At 39.7% G+C, this 21,366-nt stretch overlaps 1 protein-coding gene across 4 annotated transcripts in view; it reads right to left on the bottom strand.

Moving 5' to 3' along the window:
- The window catches only part of LOC135221728 (myosin-11-like), a 247,313-nt gene that overhangs the window by 206,713 nt on the left and 19,234 nt on the right, over window positions 1–21,366 (bottom strand). For 3 of the 4 annotated variants that reach the window (XM_064259519.1, XM_064259517.1, XM_064259516.1), the window contains exon 4: window positions 16,092–16,319. The exons of the other annotated variant lie outside the window; for it this stretch is intronic. In XM_064259519.1, coding sequence (XP_064115589.1) covers window positions 16,092–16,319 — 228 coding nt within the window. The remainder of the gene's footprint in view (window positions 1–16,091; window positions 16,320–21,366) is intronic. 4 annotated transcript variants of the gene reach the window in all.

Raw genomic sequence — 21,366 nt, forward strand, 5'->3', positions numbered from 1 at the left:
TTATACTGTATGGAAATGTGCACAATTTCATGCACAATACAACTGAAAATAACCCATGGTTGTAGCTTTTATCAGTTTTGAAATATTTTCACATAAATAACGATGTGCCAAAATTTCAACCTTTGGTCAACTTTGACTCTACCGAAATGGTCGAAAAACACAATTGTAAGCTAAAACTCTTATATTCTAGTAATATTCAATCATTTACCTTCATTTTGCAATAAATTGGAAGTCTCTAGCACAATATTTCGATTCATGGTGAATTTATGAAAATAAAAACATTTTCCTTACGTCCGGGCGGTAACTCTTCCGAAAAAAATCTGAATTTTTTCGTGCGATTGTCGTAATGTTTGCACCATTTTAAATTAGCCGTTACATAAAGTTTTATATATGAAAATGTGTGCAATTTCATGTAGAATACAACAACAAATGATTGAAGGTTGTAGCTTTTCTCATTTTCGAAATATTTGCATATAAATCACGATAAATAGAAAAAAAACCACGTTCAGTCAACTTTGACTCTACCGAAATAGTAGAAAAACGCAATTGTAAGCTAAAACTCTTACACTCTAGTAATAATTAGTCATTTATCTTCATTTTGAAACAAATTCAAAGTCTCTAGCACAATATTTAGATTTATGGTGAATTTAAAAAAAAAAACTTTCCTTCCCTCCACGTGCGGATTCTCCGCCGCAAATCTCCGAAATGCATACGTCGCATTCTCGTAATATTTGCTCCATTTCATATTAGGCGTTTCATAGAGTTTAATATATGAAAATGTGCGCAATTTCATGTAGAATACAAAAAAAATAATTGAATGTTGTAGCTTTTCTCATTTTTGAAATATTTGCATATAAAAAAAATATATAAAAAAAATTTGACATTCGGTCAACTTTAACTCGCCCTAAATGGTCAAAAACTGCAATTGTAACCTAAAAAAATCTTACAGTATAGTAATATTCAATCATTTATCTTAATTTTGAAACAAATTGGAAGTCTCTAGGACAATATTTAGATTTATGGTGAACTTTTAAAAAAAACATTTTGTTATGTCCGCGTGTTACGAATTCATGCATCATTTTGTGATAATATTTTCTCTGTGTTGCTTTGATTGTTTTACAATGTGTTATATACCAAAATGATTGCAATTTAGTGTACAATACAACAATAAAAATTTTAACCCGTTACCTTTAACCGTTTTCCTCACAGCGCGATTTGAATACAATTATATATGAAATTTTGTTTTTGCGCTATCATATATTGCATTATTTATATATGACAATGTTCTTTTTTTTCATTTCTGATGGTTGCATACTAAACTTCAGGCAATGACAAAAAAGGAGCAAAAAATGAACTCTTATTCATGAAAACTAAGATTTGAAGAGTCACAGCTGCAGGAGGACAGAGAAAGATTAAGAGAAAGAAACAAAGAACTAAAAAGGGTGGTAGCTCAAGCTAAGGCAAGGGCATATGAAGAGGTTTATAATGAACTGGAAACCAAGGAAGGGTTGAGTAAGATGCTCAAACTGTCAAAAGTAAGAAATAAAAGAACAAAGGACATCACCCATATTAAGCAAATGAAAGATAGGAATGGTACTGTCGTAAAAAAGGAAGAAGACATCCTGAAAAGATGGAAAGAGTATTTCGAACAACTGCTAAATGAAGAAAATGAAAGACTTGTAAGAGAGGATGGACAAGTAAACATGGGAATGGTAATGGGGATATCTAGGGATGAAGTGATACGAGCCTTAAAAAGAATGAGAAATGGGAAGGCAACAGGACCTGACTTAATCCCAGTCGAAGTTTGGAAAGCCTTAGGAGAGGAAGGGGTAGACATCTTGTATGATCTGATGGTAAAAATATTCGAACAGGAAAAGATACCAGAAGAATGGCGGGAAAGCATATTGATACCTATATAAATTTAAAGTAAAGGTGATGTCCAGAATGCAGTAATTATAGAGGTATAAAACTAATGTCTCACACGTTGAAGATTTTGGAAAGAATCATAGATAGCAGGCTGAGAGAGGAAGTTAGAATAGGGAAGGAACAGTTAGGATTTATGAAGGGAAGCGGCACAACGGAGGAATATTTTGCATAAGGCAGCTAATGGAGAAATTCAGAGAAAAACAACGAGACCTGCATCTGGTATTCATAGACCTTGAAAAGGCCTATGACAGAGTGCAAAGGCAAGAAATATGGAGATGTTTGAGGGAGAAGATGGTGCCGGAAAAGTATGTCAGAGTTATTCAGGAGATGTACAGGAATGTGTACACTAGAGTGAGGAGTAGTGTTGGTGAGACGGATGGATTTGAGATAGGAGTTGGATTACACCAGGGGTCAGCACTTAGCCCATTCATCTTCAACATCGTGATGGATGTAATGACCAGGGATGTTAGAGAAGCAGTGCCATGGTGCATATTATACGCGGATGACATTGTGTTGTGTTCAGAGGGGAAGGAGGAGTTGGAGGGGAGGTTGGAGAGTTGGAGAGCAGCACTTGAGGAGAGAGGAATGAGAATAAGCAGATCAAAAACTGAATATATGTGTTCTAGTATTACTGAGGACGGTGGAAGTAGCATAAGATTGGGTGGGGAAGAAATAAAGAAAGTACAGAAGTTCAAGTACTTAGGGTCCGTATTGGAGGATAGTGGAAGCATGGACCAAGAGGTGAGACACCGAATTCAGGCAGGATGGAATAACTGGAGGTCTGCATCAGGGGTACTCTGTGACAAGAAGGTCCCTCTGAAATTGAAAGGAAAGTTCCATAGGACGGTGGTCAGACCAGCAATGTTATATGGAACAGAAACGGCAAGTATGAGGAAAACAGAGGAGAAGAAGATGGATGTAGCAGAAATGAGAATGTTGAGATGGATGTCGGGAGTAACAAGGGAAGATAGGATTAGAAATGAGTATATAAGAGGATCAACAAAGGTAGCTGAAATATCGAAGAAAATACAGGAAGGAAGGCTTCGATGGTATGGACACCTGTTACGAAGGGAGGAACGTCATGTTGGAAGACATACGATGGAAATGGAAGTGCGGGGTAGAAGGAAGAAGGGAAGACCAAGAAAGAGATGGCGTGATTGTGTAAGGGAAGATATGGAATTGAAAGGTATAAATGAGAACGAGGCACAAGACAGAAATCGATGGAGACGACTCATTCGTAATGGCGACCCCATATAAAAATGGGTTTAAGCTAGGAAGAAGAAGATTCTTGAAAACTAAGCGCGCTGTGATTTTTTGAAAAAAATATTTTTCCTGCTTCTGCGCTCACTCCGAGGCCCCCTCGCCATACGGGAGACAATTTTTATTATACCCCTTCGGCATAAGAGGGTTAAACTTAATACAGTATTTCATAATCAATATTATTTGAAAACTAGGAAATCATTTTTTTATCATAAAAATGTATCTAGTCATGAAAATAATATCAAAATACACTAATTAGTGAATATTTATCAAAGGATAAATATTTGTTAAAACCAACTGGTTAAAGAGAAACTTTCCCTGAGAGAGAGAGAGATAGAGTAGAGAGATGAGAGAGAGAGAGAGACGAGAGAGAGAGAGGGAGAGAGGAGAGAGGAGAGAGAGAAGAGCGAGAGATCGAGAGAGAGAGAGAGAGAGAGAGAGAGAGAGAAAATACTATTTTTATTATTCAATATGATTTACTCTTATTAAACTTACTAATATTTGAAAATTAGTAAATCATTTTTGTATCATAAAAATTTATTAAGTCATAAAAATAACACCAAAATACACTATTAGTGAATATCTATCTGCGGAAAAACCCGCGAATGAGCAAGTTCTGCAAATAATTTTTAGATAGGTCCCACAAAAAAAATCCCTGAGTAGGTGAGTCCGCGAATCTCGAGAACATAAATACAGGGGTTGACTGTACTACCAATGGCTCTGCCCCTCTCTTGCTCCATTCTTCCCAAAATTGTTGGAGCATGGCACCTACTGGGGCACAGAGGATGTTGTCCTCACTTCTTAAGAGGCAGGTCTAGTTATTGTCTCACTAGCACAAGAGCTTAAACAAACTTTGGCTCTCGTTCTGAGGTTAATTCTGCTTACTTCCATGAAAGAGAAAGGGCTGCAATGGAGACATCTTAACAGTGGAAGAAGGCGCAGATTCTTTTGGGTGTCTCATGGATCGTACCAATACTAAGTCCTATGTAGACTTCTTCTGTAAGCCTGTGGCAATGTCATTGACAAATGAAGGAGGGAATAATAAGTTCTTTACTAAGGGAGAGAAGAGGAGCACAGACTTTTGAGCCATGGTAATTTCCTTAGTGGTGTAGGAGTACCAAAGCTCCCTCTTCCTTAATATCCCAATGGTATAAAGGGAGGGTAACCCTCTCTATGCATCTCTTACCCCTTTGTCTGCACAGGAGAGAACGCTTAACAAGTCTGAGCCTACGACTGTTGGAAAATCGGGATATGTAGTATTCCTTAATTTTTTTCGCCAGTGTACCCACCGACACCAATCTAGGAAGCTAACTACTTCCAGAATCTTGAAGGTGTTCTTCATAAAGGGATCCAATTCTGCTGAAGAGAACATCACCTTAGCAGCTCAGAATGCCAACCTTTGTGCTGGGAAGGTGCTTCTCTGGTCGAATAATACAAGTACTTCCTGGTTAGCTGAAACAATCTTACCTTTCTCTCTCGTCTGCTAACCAGGTGTCAACGTCCCTAAGACCACTTCTTTCTTGAAGCTGATAAAACCATCTTCAGTAACCTGGCTGAGTCAGACTGAACACTCAACTGAAGTGTTGAAGCTGGAGAAGCAGGAGCTGCTAGAGAGAAAAGAGGCAGGGTTGCTGCGAAGCAAAAGCTTTAGCAATACTGCATAAGCCGTCAAGGGAGATTCTTCTTCCGGTACTTTATCCTCCTCTTTTGCTGATGATCATTAGGAGGTTTAGGAACAGAAGAAAGTTTCTTCAAAATTCCTTAAATATCATTCAACTTCTGCTGGATGGGATCCCAAACAGGAAATGCTACAGAAGTACTTGCTGTGCCACGGAGTTCACTTTATTTTCTTGAACTGGTGCTGAACTAGCCAAAGAAGAGCAGTCATGATCCTTCAAATTAACAGTGACTGCTGCACTGCTGGGCGCTGATAAACACTTCCATCTTAGAAGAAGGGGAGAGCGTTCAAGAGAGAACCTCTTGGGGCTGTCCCAAAAACTACAGGATGGAACAGCTTCCTTAGCCTTTTTACATATTGCTGGTGCAAAAGATAAGTCAGCTGCAAACCTTTTCAATAGTCTCAAAGTGTCACTGAAGCACCACTAGTGCCTCTGTTTCAGGGCTGGATGCCTCAGAACTAGAAGAAAGATGGTGCACTTCAGCAAAGACGCCTTTCCAATGGCTGTCTGCTGTTATTACCTGGCATTTGGTAACAGGTGAGACTGAAGGGCCTATACCAACCTCCCTTGGGCTTCTGGTATGGCTTCTCCCTGGTGCAGGAGAGTATGTCAGGGATAATCGCCTAGGAGAATCAGTAGGACGGACAACAGCTCCTCCACTCGCACTCCACTTACGTGCTCCTTAAGTGCTTCCACCTATTCACCTAACTGTGACACTGTATGAACTAATAATTCAAACTTGGGCTAGAATTTACACTCCAAAGCAGCAATGGTGTTGAGATCAAGAACCTGGGAGCTGGTACAGGGATTAGGTGGAATAGTCAAAGGACTGGGAATGGGTGAAATGTCAAGAACAGAAAGAATCCAAACCTCACTGGATGACCTATCTGATTCCTGACTATTCATAGTTCTGTCTTGTTTAATATTTGCCTTCCTTTCTCTATCCCTCACTAACTTTTGATAGATGGTGAATTCAAAATTTTCCACTGCTTGATAACCCAGCCCTTACAATCAACATAAGACTTTTCTAAAGAACAAATTTTTCCCCTACAATGAGAACAAATTGTGTGAGAGTCGTATTTTGCAGATGTTAACTGTCTTGCTGCCTTTGCTGCAATAACGAGTGCTAGATGAGCTAGCATCAGACATCGTCGGTTAAATATAAAGTCAATAACAGGAAAAGCCACTTCAGTGTTTAAATCAAAGGATTATCTAAATCCCTCAATAAATAATTGCTGAAAGGCTACCAAAAAAAAGAGTACTTCATCAATTTCTCCAAGAAAACAACAAAGAATCTGAATTTCAAACCAGCTGCTGGCTCAGAACCTTGCAGTAAACCAGCAGAAACAAAATTGAAATACCAGGCTCAGTTGTTCCTCTTCTTCCTGAACATGGGCGGGACCAGTTACCCACACCCAAAACAAAAGAATAGCTACCACGAATTTAGAATTTTAGCAGCCAATACTATAGTAGATTCACTTCACCCGTGCATCTCATGCCCAGTGCCGTTCCTTACGATGCTCCTGATTGGATGTTGATAAGCCAATCACAAGGCTGGACACTGTCCTTTGAAAGAGTTCACATTGGTAGGATGTATGTGCCACCTCTCCTCTTTCAAAAGTTATAACTTTCATTGCACCTCAGTTTTACCTGCAGAAAAGGAGTGTTTCCCAATTCCATCACTAAACGTCTTCAAGCCAACGATTTAAGTATTATAATGATAGAAGACTTACAAAGAAAATCGTAATATATAATAAAAAGGAATAGTGAGAGGGCTATAGGAGGACTGATTATAGCGAAAGAAAAATCAATGAGATAAATAAATTTCCTCCATTAAGTATCAATATCTAAGTAACAATTTTTTTTCATATAGAGATATCCACTATAAAATATGAATGGGTGATGGTGATAATGATAGCGATGATAATGAAGTCTTAATATTCTTTTTCCCCCCATAAGACTTCTTCGAAGTATCACGGGGTGGTGATCATGATGATGATGTCATCGAGTGATCACATGAGCAACACCTCACTACACGAAGATAAGAGAGAGAGATTAATATTCTTAATCTCTAGCTTGTTATTTTCATATTGATACCCCTGTCTTTAATTTTTTTGGTAGCATTGTCTTCCATGACATTTAAGCTACAAAACTGTATGAAACACAAGATGATGAATGGACTGCAGTCTCATGTAAGGAATGAAAGAAAATACAGTAGAAGCCCCGTATTCGCGTTCTCCGGATTTGCGGACTCACACATTCATGGATTAATCTCTGGAAAGCTTCCCCACATTATTCGCGGAAAATTCGCCCATTCGCAGTATTTTTCTATGAGAAATATCCACAAATTCCTGGTTTTTTTTTTATCAATTTCATCATAAAATGCATTTTTTGTGATAAAACTTAAAAAATCAGGTATAAAAATTTTTAGTTGATTTTTCTTGAATTTTAACAAACAAAATAGGAGGTTTTAAGCATTTTTATAGGGGTTTCCAACTATTCATGGGTTGTAACTATTCATGAGGGGGGGTTGTCTGGTACGCATCCCCCGCTAGTATGGGGAACCACTGTATTTCATATTAAGAATTTTATGTTTGTTTCACATTGGATATTTTAGCATTAAGTTTACTAAAGTACATGATTCTTATATCATTAGAATCCTTAAATCATTGGCTTGACAATGTTTAGTGATGAAATTGGGAGTCTCCTTTTCTGCAGGTAAAAATTATATTTTCATGATAAAATAGTTTTAATTATACTTACCCAGTAATTATATAGATAAGATTTTCACTCGCCGACGGTTAAACTCACAAAATTCGCGGGTCGCGCTTATTTTCTATTTGTTTGGGTTAGGTAACAATGCCCCGCCCACTTTTGGGGCAAGAGAGAGGAACAACACAGCAAAGAGCTCAGTTTCTTTATGCTTAATATAAATTCATGCTAGGGGACGGAGGGTGGGCTCCAATTATATAATTACTGGGTAAGTATAATTAAAACTTTGTTTTATCATGAAAATGTCATTTTTAATTATACAACTTCCCCAGTAATTATATAGCTGAATCCCACATTGCAGGGAGGTGGGAAACATGGATAATTTTACATTAGATTCATAAAAATACATAGACCGAGAATAAAAAAAAAAATTGCCAATATTATTTAAAATGTTTGTTGATTCCTTACCTGATAAGAGAGTAGCAGCAGGAAAATACTGCCTCTGGTTGCCACTCATCTTATCATGTAACGGCGTGGCGATAAAACCATGTAGCACCTATCATACAGCAGGACCTTTGTAGCAAAGGACAATTTCATTGGTTAACAAAGGATCAAAATTAATTGCCCCTGACCAGGGCCCAGTACCAACATATCACCAGAAAAGATTGTTACCTACAACCGAAATAATAAAATATCCACCACCACCCTAACGAAGGACTGGAGGGTACTCCAAGTACTTCATACCTTCAGGCTTCCCATAAAACCTCACACCTTGTGTCAAAGAGAAAAATATTTTAGGAAGGGTTGCTTCCTACACTTCCTTTCCCAACACCACACCAGCCGCAAGAAACGGACCCAAGGTACTGCAGTCTTCATACACTGTTTCAATGTCACGGAGATAATGCGATGAAAACACGGATTTGCATTTCCAAGACATAGAATTAATAATAGAATTAAGAAATAAATTTCTCTTAAAAGCCAGAGAAGTGGCTACTGCCCTAATCTCATGAGCTTTAGCCTTGCAGACTGGAAGAATGTCCTCCTTAACTGAAGAACGTGCTTCTTGGATGATGTCTCTTAAGAAGAATGCTAGAGCACTCTTAGATAAAGGTCTGGAAGGATTTTTCACAGACAGAACACCAAAGACTGCTAAAATTTCCTCGGATGTTTTTGGTTCTGTGAAGGTAGTACTTATGGACCTTACTGGGCACAGAGTTCTTTCCTCATCATCATTACCCAGGACTTTTGTCAAACTAGGGATCGAAAAAGAGCAAGGCCAGTGATTAGAGGGAGACTCATTCTTGGCTAGAAACCCCAAGGAATATGAACAAATAGCATTCCTTTCGATAAGCCTATTTTCTTATCAAGTGCATAAATCTCTCTAATCCTTGTAGCAGTCGCTAAGGACACAAGTAAGAGTTTTTCTAGTAAGTCCCTCAGACTAAGTTCATGCATAGGTTCAAAACGAGACCCAGACAACCACTTTGACACAATATCCAGATTCCAAGGCACTATAAGAGAATCTTTATGATAAGAAGTATCAAACGATCCAATGAAATTAGAGATGTTTGGGTTGGAGGGCAAGTCCAGGCTTCACAGTGGTCTTAGAAGAGATGCTGGAATTCTTTGAAGATTCTCCTCTTATTCTGATACACATTGCTAGAAGATCTTCTACACATGGAGATGGCCTTAGAAGTTCCCTTAGAAAATTCTTCTTCATAAGGAGTTTCTGGACAGTTTGAATCCTGTCAGGGCCACAGAAGACAGGTTTTTGTGGAATCTGTGGATGTGTGGTTGTCTGAGTAGCTACTTCTTTTGAGGAAGCAGCCTCGGGAAGTCCACCAATAGATCTATGAGACTGGGGAACCGTTCCTTCGATGGCCAGAAGAGGGACACCAAGATCAGAGACGTTGCTGTGTACATGGAACTTGTTCAGCACTTGCCTTATCAGGCTGAATGGAGGGAAAGCATAGAGTTCCTTGGCTGACCAGTCCAGAAGAAAAGCATCCACTACCCACATCTGTGGGTCTGGAACTGGCGAACAAAATAGAGTAAGACAGTAGTTCTCAGACGTGACGAACAAGTATATCGTCAGTTTTCCCTGATTTCCAAAGGTCTAGGCAGACCAGAGGATCCAATGTCCATTCCGTCGGCAGGACCTCTTTCTGACAACTTAGCTCATCTACTGAAATGTTTAGCTTCCCCTGGACAAACCTGGTGACTAAACACGTATTGTTTTGTTCTGCCAAAATGAGGAGATCTTTTGCTGCAGATGTGTTGTCCTTGTATACCACTATCATCTTGTTCTCTGCTTCTGATGTGGAGGACTGAAGGCCCAGGTGTATTGCCTTTAGCTCCTTCACATTGATATGCTGCGATCTTTGCTCTAGGGACCATACTCCTGAGATTTTGGTTTGCTCTAAATGCGCTCCTCATCCTAGGTCCGATGCGTCTAAAAAGAAGTTCAGGTCAGGGTTCAGCTGAAAGAGAGACTTGCCTCCCGATAGTCTCTTCTCTGAATTCCACCAAAGGAGGTCCTCTTTTATTTCCTGTGTTATAGGAAAAACATGCGAGTCTCGTAGCTCCTCCCTGTTCCAGCTTGCTTTCAGATAGAATTGCAGGTGTCTGAGATGTAGCATGCTGAGCGACACAAACTGCTCCATCGACGAAAGGAACCCCAGCAGACTCATCCAATTGTTGGCCGAGCACTTGTTTAAGGCCAGAACTTCTTGTATCTTTCTCGTGCACGAATCTACTCTTTTCCGGGTTGGAAAAACCCCCAAAACTCTGAGTTACTATGATAATTCCCATATACTATGGAATCTCCTGAGTGGAAATCAACTGAGATTTCTGGGAGTTCACGAGTATTCCTAACTCCTGTACTAAAAAGCGAGTCTTTCTGAGGTCCTTCACACACTGACTCTGATTGGGCTCTTAAGAGCCAGTCGTCTAAATACAAGGATATTCATATCCCCTGAAGGTGGAGCTATTTCGCAATGGGAGCCATTACCCTGGTAAATACTTGAGGCGTTGTCATCAGTCCAAAGCAAAGGGCGTGAAACTGAAAAATCTTCCCTATAAACACAAACCTGAGATACTTCCTTGACTTGGGGCGCATGGGAACATGGGAGTATCCGTCCTGAAGATCTATGGACATCATCCAATTTCCCGGGTGAATGGACGACAGGACTGTTTGGTTTGTTTCCTTCTTGAACTTTGTATTTACGACGAAGACATTCAGGGCGCTGACATCCAGGACAGGCCTCCAGTGTCCTGAGGACTTAGGGACTACAAAGAGACAATTGTAGAATCCCGTAAAGTAAAATCTTGAATGAGTTATACTGGTCCCTTTCTTACAAAAGATGTTACTTTGTCCTCTAAAGCCGAAAACCTCTCTGATCCTCTTGAGTAAGTTGTTAAGACCATTGGCCTGTTGACTTAGGGAGGCTTCCTGAGGAAGGGGCTAATGTAGCCTTCCTTTTCTCTGCCAAACTTCCCAAAACATTAGAAGTCTGGCTCCTGCACTCATCCAGAGAATGGCATCCTCACTTGCTAGAGGAGCCCCCGAAGAAGTTTTCTTGACGGATTTAGAAATAAACCTCATGCTTCCTCTTGATCTTGCATAGGATCTCTGTCTGGCCTGAAAGGACTGGTCTCTTGAGGGAAGAGGTTGCCTCGAAACCATCGCTGGAGGATCTCTCGGTCTTTTGGAAGACTGGGAGAGGAGATCCTGCATACATTTCTTCTCCAGATCTGAAGCAATTCCTAAATCTGTGGCTTTGGGAAACAAGTGTCTCTTATCTAAGGGGGAGAATAACAGAGTTGACCTTTGTGAAGAAATAACACCCTTCAACATGTAGGAACACCAGAGCTCCCTCTTCTTGAGTGTTCCCAACGTGTAGAGAGAGGCTAAGTCATGGGAACCGTCCCTAATCCCCTCATCGATACACAAGAGAACTTGCATCCAATCTGCCAGAAGGTTCTCCGAAAGCAAAGGGCAAGACCTAATCTTGCAGGCCGGGGTGCCAACGAACCAGTCGAGAAAGTTGAAAACTTCAAATACCTTGAATAAACCTTTCAGAAGATGTGCCAACTCTGAGGCAGAAAACAAAATCTTCGCCAAAGAAAAAGCCGAGCATCTGGCGGGTCTACCAGACCAGAAAAATCTCCCTGTGAAGAGGCGCAAACACCCATGGAAGGAGTCTCTTTTGTAACATATGACAAGTATCTCCACCTGGAGATTCGAGAAGGCGGAAAACAAAAGAGGTCTTGCCTTGTTCCCTTTTTTCAGCAAGCCAAGCGTCTATCTCTTTAAAAGCCTTCTTAGCTGAGGAAGACAATACCATCTTTGGCATCTTCCAGGGTTTCGAGGAAGGCACACTATCCATAACAAAAGTTGATCCAGGAGACAATGGAGAAGTCGGCTAGAAAAAAAGACGGATATATGGCAAGCAAGAACTTCATTAGCGTCATATACGCTGAAGAGGGAGCCTCTTGATCCTCTGTAGCTTCATCTTCTGAGGAAATAGGAGAAAGATCCACAACTGCAGGAGCCTGAGGTGTGGCCGTATCAACTTGTGTCCGTGTCGGAACAGCCTCTATCGATACCAAGGGAGCTTCGACCACTACTGGCGCTAGCTGAACTGTTGTGGGTGCTTGCTGGACCGTCGCAGGCGCTAACAAAGTCGTAAGAGCTTGAATTGAAGAAAACGGCTTATTCAGTAAAAGCAGAATACAGGCAGTCCCCAGGATACGACGGGGGTTCTGTTCTTGAGACGCATTGTAACCCGAAAATCGTCGTAAACCGAAACATCACCAAAAATCCTAAGAAAACCTCTTTTAATGCTTTGGGTGCATTAAAAACTATGTAAACTGCATTATTATTGCATTTTGCATTAAAAAAACCTTCAAATATTGATTATTTTGCATTTTTTATGTCATATTTCTTCTGCCAGATGAGCGTTGTAGGTGTCGTAATCCTGGAACGTGCGTCGTAACCCTGAAAATAATTTCTGATGAATATAATTGAAAAGCGCCTTAACCTCGGAACGTCGTAAGCCGAACCCGTCGTAACCCGGGGACTGCCTGGGCAGTCACATGGTTACGACGGGTTTGGCTTATGATGTTCCGAGGTCAAGGCACTTTTCAATTATATTCATCAGAAATTATTTCCAGGGTTACGACACACGTTCCAGGGTTACAACGCCTCCAATGCTCATCTGGCAGAAGAAATATGACACCAAAAATGCAAAATAATCAATATTTGAAGGTTTTTTGATGAAAAATGCAATAAAAATGCAGTTTACATAGTTTTGAATGCTACCAAAGCATTAAAACTAAGGTTTTCTTAGGATTTTTTATGATGTTCCGGCTTATGACGATTTTCGGGTTACAATGTGTCTCAAGAATGGAACCCCCGTCGTAACTCGGGGACTGCCTGTATACGGGAGCTTGAAGAGGAGCTGAAGAGCGACAACGAGCCTTGGGCACCCACGGAGCGTCAACTTCCGAGAGGCAGTTGGAAGAAAAAGGCTCTGGGCTGCCCCAATGACTGCAAGAGGGGTGTGGATCTATAGGGTTCTTAGTAGGAACCACTGGAGGTGCATTCGAAGCGCCTCTCTTCAAACGGCCAAGACTTGCTCCCCGAATGCCACTGGCGTTGTGGAGAGGAGTCATCCGAACTTGACAAGTTATGCACATCCAAGGAGAAACCTTTCCAAAGGCTCTTTGTTGCAACCTGGGAAGCGACAAGAGGTTGAAATGAGGGGGGCGACTGCTCGTGAGCAGACCCCACCGTCTTCCCTTGGCTAGCTGATTTTGAATTAGCCCTAATCAAAGCTTTTCTCTTCCTGTCTCTCTAATTTCTTTACATTAAATACCAAACTCTTCCACTTCCTTGCATCCCAATCAACATTCATTATATTTATCATCAAATGAAAATACTTGTCCTCTACATTTAGTACATAGTGTGATTGTCACACAATTCCTTGGTTAGCCTAGTTTTGCAACCCCTAGCGTAATACCTAAAGCTAGCCGAACCTGTGTCCGATATTGTCAAAAACTCTAAACCTGGCGGTCACCAAGGAAAAAACAAAAATAAAAAACTAGTTCTTTATCAAAGAACCTGATTCTAAATAATTTGCCGAGACAGCTAATACAAGAACAGAGTACTTCACCAATTGCGATTACAAAAGGAAAGTCCAATAAACTTCAGGAATAACAGCAACCGTAAACCACAGCCATCGGCTGGCAGAAACAAACTGAGCTCTTTGCTGTGTTGTTCCTTTCTCTTGCCCCGAAAGTGGGCGGGGCATTGTTACCTAACCAAAACGAATAGAAAATTTGCGCGACCCACAAATTACAGGATTTTAACTGCCGGCGAATGAAACTCTTAGTTATATAATTACTGGGGAAGTTGTATAATTAAAACTAAGGTGTACTAATCAATGTTATAATGTTTGAAAGATGTTGGTACATAGATGTTGCCTACATGAACTCTCTTAAGAGACTGAGAGTTTCCAGCCCTGTGATTGGCTTATCAACAAGCCAATCAGGAGCGTCATAAGGAACGGTGCTGGGCATGAGATGCACATGTGAAGTGGATCTACTATAGAAACTGTTAGCCATGTAATTACTTGGCAAGTTATTTATGTAAAATGTATTTTTATGTCATTTATTGAATAAGAATTATTTACTATCCTACACTGCAATAAGTGTGATGAAAATAGGTAGCAAATAACAACTCCTTACATATAACATCAATTATTCACAGATACACAAAATATCCGCTTATATATCCAAAAACAATGCATGTATAAAGTATACTTGCGATATTATTATTTTTATCTAAAAACAGGTATAAACATTTTTAGGGTTTTTTTCTTAGAGTTTTATCTAACAAAATAGGCTCTTTTAAGCATTTTTTATAGGGGTTCCAGTATCCCCCGAGAATATGGGGGACCACTGTAATTCCTTACATATACGTACTAGGGGACTACAGTGTCTACTAACTTATACTACAAACTACTGTCATATACACTGTAGTCCCCTAGTACGTATATGTAAGGAATTACAGTGGTCCCCCATATTCTCGGGGGATGCTGGAACCCCTAAAAAATGCTTAAAAGAGCCTATTTTGTTAGATAAAACTCAAGAAAAAAACCCTAAAAATGTTTATACCTGTTTTTTAATAGTTTTTATCACAAAAAGTGCATTTTATGATGAAATAGATAGAAAAAAAATCTGGAATTTGTGGATATTTCTCAGAAAAATACTGCAAATTGGTGAATTTCCTGTGAATAACAGGGGGAAAATCCCTTTTAGTCCTAGAGCCAGGGTCCATTGTATTTGCTAGCGATGATAATTTTCCTAATAGATATTTTTTGAAAGCTCTTATCTTGGGGCATTCAAAACTGCAACTCTTAAAGACTGACAGTAGTAGGTTGAGATTTTATTATGCCTCTGTCTAAAAAATGTGACTTTGAACTGATCGAAAATATGGAAGTATGTAAAATTTTAATGTTAATATCTCAATCAATTTTGATTGCATAACAAACATTTATATAACAAAATGTTGGAAAAAAGACCTGTACAAAATAGATTCTCCACAGAGATTTTGTATACAAGAAGTTTTTAAAGCTACATGGGTTAAACTTTCAATGATGCAGAGGCAGTGGGGGCAACTATGAATAAGGCATTATTCTTTAACTGAAGTAAAATTTCTTGCTTCCAACATTTGCATATAATATTGTCCCAAACCTAGCTTTCTTTTAAGATATATAATGAATAGGACTTATTTTACTATATTGAATCCTTTATTTCAGGGAATGTATTGTGATAGTCTTCAATTTTGGTACACTTTTGTAAGATATGGCCCTATTCCAATATACATATACAAGCCACTCTTTCATAAGATGGTTTAAGTTTTAGCAAGAAATTATTTCATAAGTCATACTTCCGTGATCTATTACAAAGTACTCTATCTGCAAAAAAATTTACAATATTTAGACAAAAAAATAAAATAATTGTAAAGTACATTGGTAATGAAAACTAATTTTTTTATGATTTTAAGACATTGGTCATGAAAACTGATAATTTTTTTTTATTATTTTAAGACACACCTGGAAAAAGAGATTAAGGAGGCGAGCATAAATGCAGAGAACCAATATCCAATCTCATAACATCAATGCAACAATGGTCAGATGTAAATCATTCACCAAGAATGTGATAGTTAAATGTAAGAAAATTTGTAAGATAGTCTGAGGCCCAAAGATGAGTAACATGTCGGACATTGTGGCATCCATGCATGAAGCTTGAAATCATACTTATATATTCTTGAATCTTCATAAAATCCTTTGTTTAACATTTATCTATCCATGTGTAATTGAAGTTACATATATGGGGGACTACAACAACAAAAGCTGACTACAAGTACTTGTATCATCTAATGCTGACCTTTCCTCAAGCAAAAGTACAATGTATCTAATACTCATGCAAAAAATGAGCATACTATACCTCTAATGCTAATTTTTCTTTTTGCCAAGCACTCTCCAATAACTTAATCTTTTCTGATGAAGAATCTTTAAAAGAAACTAATTTCTCCTGATAACTCTGTTTCTCCTCTGCTAGCCGGCTATTTTCTGCAATAAGCTGATTCCTCTCCCTTATCAAATTGTTTTCTACCTCCTGTAAAGACTCTACCTCACTTGATGCAATTTTCAACTGCCTTTGTAGTGACTCAACCTGTCAGGAGAAACATGATCTAAGGACTTAAATATTTTAAAGACAGTACTTACATCAAAGTTTAATAGGAAAAGAAAAACCTGTTTTGGAATATTGTAAGAGAAAGTTTACAGAAAATGAGTATATATATTTCAACTCAAAACTCCACGCAACTTAACAATAAAAATGAAGTTGAGTTAATAATATACCTGAATCCTTCTGATATCCATGTGCTGCATTAAGTCAGTTAAGAATTTCTCAAAACTTCAAGAAAGAAATGTTCAACATTTTTTTAGCATAATGTATACATAGTGGAATGTCACAGCAATATTTCCAATACTGTCCCACTCTTTAATAACAACTAACAAGTACAGGCAGTCCCCGGTTACCGGCAGACTCGGTTAACAGCAATCCTGTTTTTATGGCACCATAACAGGTCAAATTTTGGTTATCGGTGCCAGAAGGTGCTGATAATAGAGCTATGGCACCATAACATACTTAACAGAGGTGCCACTAATTGGTTATCTGTGCTATTAACCGAAACTTGGCACTTAAATTGCCGAGTTTCAGTTAATGGCAGATTTTGTTTATCAGCACCCTGTCGAGAACGGAAACCCCCGCTGATAACCGGGGACTGCCTGTAATATATAAATAAGTTAGTGTCAAATACTTTCAAAGAGCATGAATATAGGAATGTGATCCTCAACAACACAGACTAAATAAAAATGGACATTGATGTAAAGAAAACTATTTTCAGAAACAGTATGCAACTTCAACTGTACATGTAAAGCTAAAATATCATGTTTGCAGACAAATAAGGCTAGTTGTAAATAACCCAGTAATTCATGAAAGGATATTTTCAGATACTGCACAATATTTTTTAAAACCCCATTACGTACTATACATGCCTAATACTATAACAAATTTTTAATCAATTTGTATTTTCCATAGCTAACAAACCTGAGGTTGTAACAATAGGATAATCTTCTTATGTCAGCTGGAAACTGGTTAAAAACAAATTGTAAAGCAAGGAATCTGTGGCATCTGGCAACTCGTGTATACGAGGTGGAAGCTGGTCACCGACCAGGCATAGAATCTCATGACACGTTAGTCTTTCCCCCAATCCAGGAAAAGAGAGAGGGGCGGCTAGAGATGAGCAGTAAACATTAAAACCTCAGGATTGTTAGCTATGAAAAATACAAATTGATTAAAAATTTGTCATTTGTTCATATGCAGAATAAACCCCTTGGTCTTGACATTAAGATAGATTTATACTTGGAGGGAAGTACAAACATCCTAAACCAGCTGGGAAGTTAACCCACCTGACCACCCTTCCTAGAAGAAAAAGAGTTCTAAAGAAGGGGCACAAGCCTGTGAGAGAATAGACAATCGGATATCTAAAAACTCAGCCGTCGGGTTGAAACACATTGATAAAGGGCCAGATTCATTGCATTCCAGGAACAAAAGAAAACTCTGCCTGTTCAAGCAACAAACCATGCAAGCCACAGAGGTTTGTTACTACTCCTCACTCCCCTTGCTAGAGACAAGAGCCCTTGGTACTGAATATCAGATTTGTCTATTGTATAGTCAATACAAAAACCACCACCAGTATCAGACCAGTTCCAGCATATGACTTGTCTATTCTTCAACCCGCCTGTAGGAAGAAGAAAGAGAAAAAAAAAAAGAGAAAGAAAAAGGCCAACAACTCACGCATTCTCTGGGGGCACTGGGTGAATTACACAACTTGTTGGGCAGCCACCACTGGACCCAAGGAAAGTGTCCAAAGATCTGTGGGCAACATCGTTTAGGTAAACGGAAGTGAATGTGGACTGACGTAGCGGAGAACCAGCACCTAAAATTCTATGAACAGACAAGTGTTTCTTAAATGCCAGAGAGGAACTTATACATCTGATGTCATGTCCTCTAGCCTGCACAGAGCTTATACCACTGATGCCATGTCATGTGCTCTAGCCTGCACAGACTCAGAGACAGAACCAGCAAGTGAGGAGTAATCCTGTTTAATCATCTCACATAACCAGAATGAAATCATGTTCTTGGCCACCTCCCTTCTGGACCAGCCAGCGCAAACAAAAAGTCTACAAAACGAGGCAAATCAGTCATCGTGCACCAGGGGATTCTGGGTCTTAGCCACGAATGCTTTGACAAATTCAAAATCCACAGGCCCCCAACCCCTGGTGTGTTTAATATCATAATTTAGGCCATGAAGTCCTAACTCTTTTCGAAGAAGACAAGGCCAACCTGGAAACTGTTTTTAGAGTCGGATCCCTGTCTGATGACTGACGTAGAGGCTCTAATGGAGCTCACTAAGACTGAATTGAATTGAATTTGTAATTTAGGCAAAAAGCCAAGCACTGGGACCTATGAGGCCATTCAGTGCTGAAAAGGAAACTGATAGTAAAAAGATTGATAAGTGAAACAGAAGGAAAACCTCGCAATTACACTATAAAGCAAGTGTTAGGAGAGGGTGGAAAGTAAGATGGAAGAAAGAGAATATGAAAGGAGGTACAGTAAAAGGAACAAAAAGGGTTGCAGTAGGGACCAAAGGCACAATGTAAAGAACCTTAAGTAACGCATGAGGCACTATCCCCCTATGGGGGCTTGAGTGAGACTTCTCAGGACAAGAGAAAGATCCCATGCAGGAGGTTTGAGTTCACCTGGAGTACAGGACTGTTCTAAACTTCTGAACAACAAGGAGGCTTCCCAGGATGAAGAGATGCCCACACCTATCAGGCACAACACCAAGCCCAAGGCCACTCTGTAGCCTCTGATAGTTGAAACAGAAAGACCTTTCTCAGCCCTAAAAAAATCATAAAATCCACTATCCGCAGAACAGAAGCTCTGAGTGGAGAGAAACCCCCTCGACGACACCAATCACAGTAGACTGCCCATTTACCCGGGTAAACTCTGACAAAGATTTCCTGAGATAGCCTGACACCCGTCCTGCAGCCTTTTGAGAAAACCCTCTTGCTCGGAGATACTTGATAAGTCTCCAGCCATGAAGAGACAGGGACCCTGCTGATTGGTGACACCTTTCCACATGAGGCTGGCAAAGGAGTTGTCGCCATGGGTTGAGTTGAGTTGAATATATAAATTTTCATAATAAAATTTATTATTTGGATACTTACCTACTGTTGAATTTAGCTAATCGGCGGGGAGATATAGCTAAATTTAACAGTAGGTAAGATTCATCTCTAATAATATAAATTTTCATAATAAAATTTATCATTTGGGTACTTACCTACTGTTAAAGTAGCTATATTACCCCGCCGATTGGCTAAATTTATCAGTACGTAAGATTCATCTCAAATAATAGAATTTCGGGCAAAGGTCAAGCACTGGGACCTATGAGGTCATTCAGCGCTGACATGGAAATTGACAGTAAAATATTTGAAAGGTGAAGTAGGAGGAAAACCTTGCAGTTGCACTATAAATCAAGTGTTAGCACCACATGAGGTCAACTGACGGCACTAACCCCCTATGGGATTGTCGCCATGGGCGAATCTCTCTTGGAACCTCTGACAGAAGAGACAGAATGTCCAGGAACCACTCCGCTTGAGGCCGCAGAGGTGCCACCGAGGTCATCCTGAGATTTCAAGAACTCAAGAATTCAAGAACTCGTTAAATTCTGAACAGACGTTCAGAATTTAACGGATCAGGCAAAACGGAGGGAAGGTGTAAACCTCAAGATTGTCCCTCCCAGGATGCTGTAAGGCATCCTCTGCTAGAGCAAGAGGATCCTGGACCACTGAACAGCAAACCTCCAGCTTCCTGTTGAAGCGGGTGTTGAAGAGGTCTAGCATAGACCTTCCCCAAGTGTGAAAAAACCTGTCCACCATGTCCTCATGCAGAGACCACTCCATGCCCAGGAATTGGTTCCAACGACTCACCTTATCGACCACCACATTCCTCTTGCCTGGAATGTACCTGGCGGAGAGCTCCACCGAGTTGTCAATCGGTCACTAGTGCAACTCTATTGTCATTGAATGGAGCTGACAAGACACCAGACCCCCGTTTGTTCACATAGGCGACCACCGTGGTATTGTCTGACATCAGCACAACAGAATGACCCTCTACCCTCTCACCGAATTCCTGCAGACCTAGGAAAGATGCTTTCAACTCCAAAATGTTGACGTGAAGCAGCTTCTCCTTTGCAGTCCAAATGCCCGAGGCAAGGAGATCTTTCAGAACAGCACCCCAACTGTTGATGGAAGCATCCGAAAACAGGAGAAAGTCAGGAGGGGGAAAATGTAGGGGGGCTCCCACCTTGTGATTGTTGATATTTCCCATAGAAAGTACCGCAAATAAGTGAATTTTCTGAGAATAATGGGGGTATATGTTCCAGAGAGAAATGTGCGAATACGTGAGTCCGCGAATCCGGAGTCTGCAAATACTGGGGTTCACTGTATAATCAAAATCAGTGATGCAATGTTTGCACTCCAAAGGGTTACACTACAGAAAAATATACCTGACTTCCAATGAATTATTTCTGCAACATATTAGAGAATTACTAATAAATTGAGTAGCATTGAATTTTATCCTCATAATGAAATGATTAAGTTCAAATAATTTACAAAAGAACACTTTTAAATCTTTCCAAATTTTCTGAAGATGGAAAAATTAATTTCACCCAACAACAACGAAACGAAAGGAAATGTGCACAAATTCTGTAAGGTAATGTAACAGAACAAACCTACAGAAATATGACAGTTGCTTCTTCTGAACAGGTGTACAAACCCAATGAACATTTGTCTCTTCACCAACTATAAAATATTCCAGAAAATGAAAGCCAAAAACAACTATAAAAAAAAAGGACAAATTTTCTAAGACAATTTGTATTTTTCATAGCTACAAACCTGAGGTCTTAACAATAGGATAATTTCTAGCGCCTAGCTGGCACAGGTTAAAAAACAGATGAAAGCAAGGAATCTTGTGATATCTGGCAACGCATGAGTAGATCGGGTGAAGGATGGTCGAAGACCACTCACCTATGATCACGCATCAGTCTTTCCAAACTCAGGATATTGTAATTGTCAAGTCTATGTTGAAC

Source organism: Macrobrachium nipponense, chromosome 3 (assembly GCF_015104395.2).
Source record: "Macrobrachium nipponense isolate FS-2020 chromosome 3, ASM1510439v2, whole genome shotgun sequence".
In the NCBI taxonomy this organism is placed as follows: Eukaryota; Metazoa; Arthropoda; class Malacostraca; order Decapoda; family Palaemonidae; genus Macrobrachium; species Macrobrachium nipponense.